The sequence below is a fragment of the Choristoneura fumiferana genome, chromosome 16, assembly GCF_025370935.1.
Source record: "Choristoneura fumiferana chromosome 16, NRCan_CFum_1, whole genome shotgun sequence".
NCBI lineage: Eukaryota > Metazoa > Arthropoda > Insecta > Lepidoptera > Tortricidae > Choristoneura > Choristoneura fumiferana.
Window position 1 is genome coordinate 18,197,349 of NC_133487.1, and position 9,279 is coordinate 18,206,627.

Here is a 9,279-nt window from a genome sequence, read left to right on the forward strand (position 1 = left end):
CTATGGATAATAGTCAACGGATAAATAAACTTATATAGATAAATACATACTAAAATACATATTTAACATCGAAGACCCGAGAAAAACATTAGTGTTATTCATAAAATATCTGCCCTGACCGGGAATTGAACCCGGGATGTCGAACTTCTTAGTTAGGTTCTCTAACCACTTGGCCAATTCTGCTATAATAATTTAGGGATAAATAAAAATGAGATAAGTGCGGATTAAGTAGCATTTATTAAACAAATATAGATACAAAAGTCTCGACGAATTTTGTACAGGAAGATGATAAGTAATCGCATTTATTTATTATTTTTATATTGTTATCAATAAAAAATACTGTAGGCACTTGCAATAGTAACTTACAATTCTCATTACCGTTTCCTTACAGATATAAAACATAGAGGTCTAAAACATAACCCTCCTTTTGGGTTTTGCCACAATCGCGTAGCTGTACATAAGAATTAAACACCTTGTCCATAGGCTTCAAAGCTTCTTAGCAGTTGTAATTATCATGAATAAACATAATTTTATTCATGCATGATGGAACCAATCGGGTCTTTTTTGCATTCAATGTTAGTCCAGCTTCTGAAAAGATGAGCTTACTGGGTGTGCTGGTAGCAGGGATAGCCAATAGAGCCCTGGCAGCTTCACTTAACAACGGAAAAGAACTCTTCTTTGCGTGCCAGTACAGAAGAATGTCATCGCCTCGGAATTCTTCAGCAATTGCTGTCGCTAGATATTTTCGACACTCTCCTTCTGTTTCGTCAAAATCGTAATCTACGTTCGAATTTGAAGCACCAATGCTATGCTTTTTTGAAAGCCTAGTCAAAAGAGATTCAGTAGAATAAGTTCCACATGCAACAAATACTGGGGACCCGTCTGAAGTAGCGAGTGGTTGTGCTTTAATGTATCCAGCGAGAAAATCAGCACGAGTAGTCTTCTTCTGGGTGAGGTACGTATCAATTTGGCTCAAGCTTATGAACCTAGGGTCTAACATTGCTGCAGCAACAATTTTATCCGTAACAGGGAATCTTGTTTCTAATTTCTCCAACATGTTATGTTTAACCGATAGCATTATTAATGATTCTTCGTCAGACAAAGAGTTGAGCATGTCTTTGATTTCTAAATGAAACACCATTGCGAGATTAAGGGACGCAGTTTTTTGTGATGTTATCATTTCTATGACTTCGCGAAATTTGGTTAGAAATTTGATGACGTCTTCTAATAAAATCCACTCTCGTGGGTAGATTTTTAAATCTTGGTTACCAACTTGTGATAGAATTATGTTAATGGAATCTCTGTTACCTAATGCTAAGCATTCCAGCATTGCTAGAATAATGTACCAGCGGGTTGGTGAAGCTACCATACTTAGCATGTTATTTTTGCCTCCTTGTATTTTCTCTTCATAATCAAGCGGCTCTTTATCATCATTTTCTAAATGTTCAGATACTTGTTCCAATGAACTAATAAATTCAATTTTAAATTCAACAGCATCTTTGTCTAACTCCGGCAAATGATGTTGTATTGTTTCGATGATTCGTTTGCATTTCTTAACAAATTCGTCTAATTCTTTTACACTGCGAATTCCATCTACTGTAATAAGAATGTTTAATGCATGCCCTAGACACAAATGGTTGTCAAGAGCTAAGAGCGAAACAGCACTTTTGACTTCTGATCCAGCATTTGTCACGGAGTGAATTTTTTTTTCTTGAAGACCAAAGCTTCTCATTGCGGTATTATAGGCAGTTTGAATTTTTTCACTCGTTTTTTTACCGTCAATGACTTTAGTGCACAGTGTGAATGATTTATGTTCAAAATCTGCAACAAGAAAGAAGTAGGGTCAGTCTTTAAGGCTATTTTGTGTTGATAGTGGAAATTAAAGAAGATTTTCTAACCTGCTGTTAGATAATAAAGTCTGAATGTTATGTAATTCAAGCGTCTATAATGATCGGTCCACAAATCAAATGTAACAGCTGCATGATTATCGGCTTCGACGTTGATTTGCGTTTTCACATTTTCTAACAAGCTTTCATATATTGAATCAAGAGCAGTACGACAAACAGCGTCTCTGGAGGGAATATCTTCTTTTGCCCCAATGATTTTATATTTCTGAAACAAATGCAGTTTATTGTATTTGTAAATAATCTATATAAGGCTACGCCAACGAGACGAGACATAAGTACTTCATCTTTGTCTAATACATATTATTAATATCTCGCTTCTTTTCTGTCTCATGTCATGACAAAGGTAATTTGTCTCGTCTCTGCTTTGCTTTAGATAAAAAAACCGGGTAAGTGCGAGACGGACTCGCGCACCGAGGGTTCCGTACACATGTATATATATGTAAGTAAACGGAAATCGTGCCTTGAAGATATTTCTCGCTTTTTCCGAGTGATTTAACACATTTAGTGTATGCAGAGCCCTACTCTTAAGCAAAATGTACCAAGTGTGGGGTCAGATTATATTGGTCTTTGATATTTACAGACAAAAAAATCAAGATTTTCAGACTTTTCCAGTTGGTTGTGTTATAATATCTACATTCATACCAAATTTCAAGATTCTGAGTTCACGGGAAGTAGGTTTTGATTCCCATGCGAGTTTCGAAAATTTGCGGAAAAGCATAAACGGCTGCTTGCATCTTTTGATTGCGTTGGCTTAGTAGCTTGATTTATTCTCAGCTCCAAGGGACAGTAGACCTCAGTATTTGATATAAATTTCAGTTTGATACTTCCATGCGTTCCGAGAAAAAGGGTCTTGACAGACAGACAGACAGACGGACAAAAAGTGATCCTAAAAGGGTTCCGTTTTTTCCTTTTGAGGTACGGAACTCTAAAGAGTACCTTGATATATAATTCAGCATAAATTAATAATAAATACCACCATGGAAAAAATATCTTTAGGTATTATAGAAGATTAGTAAACTTACTTGAAAAAAATCTTTCATGCCTTCATCTGAGATTGAATCGAATGGCATTAGTGACTTGCAGCACCAGATAGCCATGTCTTTGGCAAGTGTTACATAATCTTTCTTTTTTAATTTAGATGAGCTTGTAGCTGTTTTCGCTAGTTGATGTGCATTGATAAATTCTTTGAGTGTTTCAGCTACTTTTTCTTCTTCTTTTATATTGTGACTGTCCCGTAAATGTCTGTTAAGATTGCCTGTACTGACGGTTCTTGCGTAGTATTTAATTTTAACCCTGTAATAAAGTTTTGAAAAAGGATATTGACTACAAATATTTTTATTAATACCTAATAATACTTACAACATTTAAAATACAATTTCGAGCAAAATAAAGAGCAGTTGGGAATGCAAAAGAGTGACACTTTACCTACTTACATTGCAACTAAAATAGAAAATTAAAAAAAATGTAGCAAAGTAAAAAAAAACAAACAAATATTAAATATAATGACCCGGATAACTCACGTCTTAAATCGAGTTTAGCTCGACATGTTTCGGGCTAATCCGTAGCCCTTCGTCTTCGGAGCAACGCGACTCAGCGGCTGCTGCAACACGCGCACACCGCCGCACGCGCCGCTGAGTCGCGTTGCTCCGAAGACGAAGGGGTACAGATTAGCCCGAAACATGACGAGCTAAACTCCATTTAAGAAATGAGTTATTCGGTACATTATTGGTTCCTGTCCAGGACTGGTGCCCCCACTTTACCAACTTGGTGCGTATAACCAGAAGATTTGGGATTGAATTTCATACGGAGCATTCAAAAAGTTAGATTTCGTTGATAATATTAAATTTCAAGTATACCTTTAAACGTTAGTAAGTAGGTAGATATATTTACAATACAATACAATAACTCTTTATTGCACACCAACACAGTAAGCAGTACAGAAAACACAAGTATATACGACCAGATGGCCTAGTGGTTAGAGAACCTGACTACGAAGCTTGAGGTCCCGGGTTCGATTCCCGCCGGGCAGATATTTGTATGAAAAATACGAATCTTTGTTCTCGGTCTTGGGTGTTTAATATGTATTTAAGTATGTATCTATCTATATAATAATATTTATCCGTTGCTTAGTACCCATAACACAAGCTTTGCTAAGCTTACTTTGGGACTAGGTCAATTGGTGTGACTTGTCTCGTGATATTTATTTTATTTTATATACATTTATCGCTTCAGAGCGATCTCTTCCAGGCAACCTTTACAATGGACAGAAGTAAGGAATAAATTTTAGCAGGTGGTACAATTTACAGTAGATTAGAGCAGTATTAAGAATACATAAAACTAACACATACAATACACATAAGTACACAACAATTCTAAACAGATAGATAGATACCATAACAATATAAATAAGCTAACTATAACACTCATACGCAAGATGACAGATAGTGATAGTGCTCTCTAAGCATAAGCATAGACTTAAAGATAGGCAAGGACTTTGCACGCCCTAAGTCTATCGGTAGGGAGTTCCACAACCGAGTGGCCTGGACAGTGTAAGAATACTTAAATAAACATAGAATTTAGAGTAAAAGTAAGTTAGTAAGTAGTTAGGTATTTACTTACAATCCAAACGATATATCCTCGTTGCTTTCTTGCGCTTGAGTCAAACAAGCATTGCAGAAAACCTGTCCAGTCATAACATGCTTCATTTTACCATCCTCCTTCAAAATCAAATCACCAAAATATCGCCAGCAAAAACTAGACTTGTTCTTTGTTTTCACATCGAAACACGTATTAATTGTGAAACTGCTAACTTTTATTTTGGTAACCGCCGTTAGTTTATCCATCGTGGCGCGCGCGAGAAGTAGCGTCAAAATGGCGTCGATGCGATGCGAGCGCGAGTCCAGTCCTCTCACCCCGGTCTTTTGTCTCTCACTGGCGCTATTCGCTTGCTCTGTCGGTAGAAGCGGGCGGTCGGCGCGCCGCGGGGTGACGGCGGCGGCGGCGCGGGGGACGGGCTTGGAGCGGCGGCGGCGCGACGCCAAGGTCGGTCGGGCCGGCAGTCGCTCGCCGTCGCCACCAAAGAGTATAAGCACGAAGCGAGCCGCAGCGCCGAGCACGATTTTATTAAAGCGGATCGATGAAGAATTTACCAACCGAGTGTTAGACGACCAGATGGCCTAGTGGTTAGAGAACCTGACTACGAAGCTTGAGGTCCCGGGTTCGATTCCCGTGTCGGGGCAGATATTTGTATTTAAAAATACGAATGTTTGTTCTCGGGTCTTGGGTGTTTAATATGTATTTAAGTATTTAAGTATGTATCTATCTATAAGTATAATTATATTTATCCGTTGCTTAGTACCCATAACACAAGCTTTGTTAAGCTTACTTTGGGACTAGGTCAATTGGTGTGAATTGTCTCGTGATATTTATTTATTTATTTAACTGTCAGTATTTAGGTAGGTTACCTGCTAAAATTACCTTTAAAATATAGCCCCATTATAATCAATTGTGAATGGTAACACAAAATCTGTAAATATTGCAAGATAGGTAAGTAATAATAATAGTTAATTTACTTACCTAATTAATACTGTACGTCATGTATACTTAGTATAGTTTTAATTAACAATGGTAATAATAAAATATTAATTAAATAAAGATTAGAAGTTAAGCAATGTAATTTGAACAGAAATAATTTTCAGAGAAACAGTTTTTTTTTAAAGTGTACTTACCTACCTAGTGTATTTTAATAGTTAGGTATTAGGTATATATATAGGTACTTAACATATAGCGAATAGGTATTTTATTTCAAATCTATTGTCAAGAAGATAATATTAACCGAGAACCTAAAGCATATTGTAAAATTAATGCTTATGTACGTATCATACATAGTACAGAATAAAAATAATATTAAGTATACCTAGTGCCATCCACGAAGACGTGTGATTTTGTCAAATAATGACATTGTAATAAGAATCATACACGCGTCATCGTGGATGACTCTACCTACACGAGTACTTCCCATAGACAGATTATGGGCATTTCTATCTACCGTTTGTACCTTGAGTTTATCTCTCCGATCTCAGCTAGTAGAGTATTGTATTGTTAAACAGAGGAGGATGGCTACTCATGGAACTACAACTCGACCAAAACGGGAGGAGAACGCAAGAGAATACCCGCACTCAACTCAATGTTTAAAACACAATGACGGGTAAGGACATGACAGCAAAGAAATGGCGGCGGTCCACAGATTGTAATAATATCATAAAATGGCAGCGCTACAACGTCGATGAATGAACTAAACTGTCAGGCCCCTGACATAAGGTTCAGATTGTGCTTATACGTGAAATAAAATACTTTCAAAGTATTTTACGTCTTGATTGGAATATTTTGAATTTTATCTGTATATCAACAAGGTTTAATTTAAACTTATTCAATTACTTATTTAATTGAAGCAAGTATTCGACTCGTTGCGTTGGACAGAAAATACTTTGAAAGTATTTTGATACCGTAAACTGCTTCAACTTTGCCCTTTGGCCCCAACATTGCCTGATTCGATTTAGAGTCGATAACTAGCACCCTTCTAGGTTTTAAACTTTTATCCCCCGTAATAATATTTCCCGTGAAAATAAAAGTTTTAAAACCTATAAGAGTGCTTAGTTATACACTCTAAATCGAATAAGGCAATGTTGGGGCCAGAGGGCAAAGTTGAAGCAGTTTACGGTACCTGGTTTCTGCATCTGGTATGAGAAGGTGGACGTACTTTTAAGCCCTGGTACGCGATTTAGCAAGTATATAACCCATCCATAAGAGAGACAGTGCACTAGGTTACTCGTGAGATGATGCTACACTACTGAATGGTAATCCGCTATGAACGGCACACTTCAAGCTTTTGTGACGCTCCCTTCCCTTTGAAAGCCTTAATCTTAACACTGAGAGGTCCGTAGTCAAAATGGCACAAACGGAACCCTTATAGTTACACCGTGTCTGTCTATGCCGTAGACTCTAGTAGGTGGCTTAGCGCACGAACTCTAAGGACGTCTTGTCTCGATTTAAGGCTTACACTGACAGTTCTTGTCTGGATCTGACAGGACTTAAGACCATATGGCCTAGTGGTTAGAGAACCTGACTACGAAGCTTGAGGTCCCGGGTTCGATTTTCGTGTCGGGGCAGATATTTGTATGAAAAATATGAATGTTTGTTCTCGGGTCTTCGGTGTTTAATATGTATTTAAGTATGTATCTATCTAAATAATTATATTTATCCGTTGCTTAGTACCCATAACACAAGCTTTTCTAAGCTTACTTTGGGACTACGTTAATTGGTGTTAATTGTCCCGTTATATAAAAAAAGACCACTTAAATCTAGATTAAGAAGCCTGGAAGTGGACGTTATTAATCAAGGACGGTATTAATCACGTCACGGCTACAAAATGGTAGAGTAAATTCATCATCATCTCAGCCGTAGGACGTCTACTGTTGGACATAGGCCTCCCACATATGCGACAAAATGGTAGAATACGATTCATCATCCTCGTCAGCAGGACGACATCCACTGTTGAACTTATTTGCTATTGAAAGAATATAATAAGAACCATCGCTAGAAAACCTGCTTTCAATTAAAAAACCGCATTCAAATCGGTCCACCCGTTTAAGAGCTACGGTGCCACAGACAGACAGACAGACACACAGACACACATAGCGGTCAAACTTATAACACTTCTCTTTTTGCGTCGGGGGTTAAAAAAATTACTTTGATTTTGTAATTACAGTTATTTTAATACTTACACGACTGAAAAAAATTTGGTTATCAGATATTTGATAATGACTAATGAAATTCACAGACTAAAAGTGTAAACTAACAGTGTAAGGCTTAAACATAAAATTAAAATAGTTTTTTTTGGTGATATTTTTAAAAATAGGGGTGTCACGGCCACTCAATGGAGTTTTTTTTTCAAAATGGCCGCGCCACCTGCCGGTAAATTTTAAATACGGCGCCATATTATATAAACATACTTTTATAATACGTTTTATTGAAAATAACGAATTTTCCCTTAAAAATAAATTAGCACGCAATGTCTCAGGTAAGTTTTCCTGTAAGAGATCGCTCTTAAGCGATAAGACCGCCTATTGCTTACCTTTTAATTTTCTGTGTACCTACCTGTTTTCTGTTCGCTTACTATTTCTAGTGTACAAGAGTCATTATATTGTATTGTATCATTACATTATCGAACCTACAGATTCGTTTCTCTCTCTCTCGTATCAAACTGTTATACGCAATGCATACTGCTCGAAAAAATTCGGAATTACAATACAATACAATACAATAACTCTTTATTGCACACCAATACAGTAAACAGTACAGAGAACACAAGTATATACATAGAGATTAATTAAGTAGATATAGCTATAAGTAAGCCGTGGTGGCCTAGTTGTTTGACCTATCGCCTCTCAAGCAGAGGGTCGTGGGTTCTAACCCCGGCTCGCACCTCTGAGTTTTTCGAAATTCATGTGCGGAATTAAATTGGATATTTACCGCGAGCTTTGCGGTGAAGGAAAACATCGTGAGGAAACCTGCACAAACCTGCAAAGCAATTCAATGGTGCGTGTGAAGTTCCCAATCCGCACTGGGCCCGCGTGGGAACTATGGCTCAAGCCCTCTTGTTCTGAGAGGAGGCCTGTGCTCCAGCAGTGGGACGCATATATAGGCTGGAATGATGATGAGATATACCTATAGGTAGTGGTAAATTTTAAATTTATTGCAATATAGGTATATCAGTCAAAATAACGTTAAAAACGATGTCTGGTTTATCTTCCTGATTGTATATAAAATCAAACTCAAACAAACAAACTCAAACTCACAACATTTATTGACAAGAAAAACACACTACATCACAACAAAAACACAGTAAAAACATAAATAGGAAAAGAGAGGAAAATAAGAGATATTGTGCTGTAGTGTGATGCCAAAAGAACTCAGCTCAGCATATGCCGTAGCCCTGTAACCAGAGCTGCAGCGCTGGTTTTCAGCTGAACCCCGGTGAGTGTGCACCCACGTAACCGAACGCGTAATTATTGCGGGAAAAGAAAAAACTATATATTATATTATATATATATATATATATATAAATCATGACAAATATAAGAATTATAAAATACCTATATACATATATATGCGTGGAAATTTGTACAAGAGGATTTAAAAATAAAATAAAAGAGTAGCAATAAATTCAACAATGACAACAATAATAAGTAAAATAAAATTAGGGACGCCTCAAGTAAGTAAAATACACGCAATATTATAGTAAGGAACTAAGAATAGGTAAGAACGCAAAAATAACGTTTCACTATACTTTGTGTCAAACATAATTTATTCA

The 9,279-nt window shown here is 37.0% G+C and overlaps 1 protein-coding gene across 1 annotated transcript; it reads right to left on the reverse strand.

The window, feature by feature from the left end:
• Positions 1 to 225: 225 nt before the first annotated feature.
• LOC141436078 (E3 SUMO-protein ligase ZBED1-like) lies at positions 226 to 4,825 on the reverse strand. Its single transcript, XM_074098923.1, has 4 exons — positions 4,527 to 4,825; positions 2,930 to 3,200; positions 1,899 to 2,112; positions 226 to 1,821 (listed from the first exon to the last, which is right to left on the reverse strand). The coding sequence occupies exons 1-4, from the start codon at positions 4,748 to 4,750 to the stop codon at positions 497 to 499; spliced, it is 2,034 nt and encodes a 677-aa protein (XP_073955024.1). The 5' UTR covers positions 4,751 to 4,825; the 3' UTR covers positions 226 to 496.
• Between the last annotated feature and the right edge of the window lie 4,454 nt (positions 4,826 to 9,279).

Coding starts and splice junctions, on each gene's coding strand:
- LOC141436078 (XM_074098923.1), bottom strand. CDS start 4,750: ATGGATAAACTAACGGCGGTTACCAAAATAAAAGTTAGCAGTTTCACA. Junction 2,113..2,929: donor GCATGAAAGATTTTTTTCAA/GTAAGTTTACTA, acceptor CATTTGTTTCAG/AAATATAAAATCATTGGGGC. Junction 1,822..1,898: donor ACTTTATTATCTAACAGCAG/GTTAGAAAATCT, acceptor TTCTTGTTGCAG/ATTTTGAACATAAATCATTC.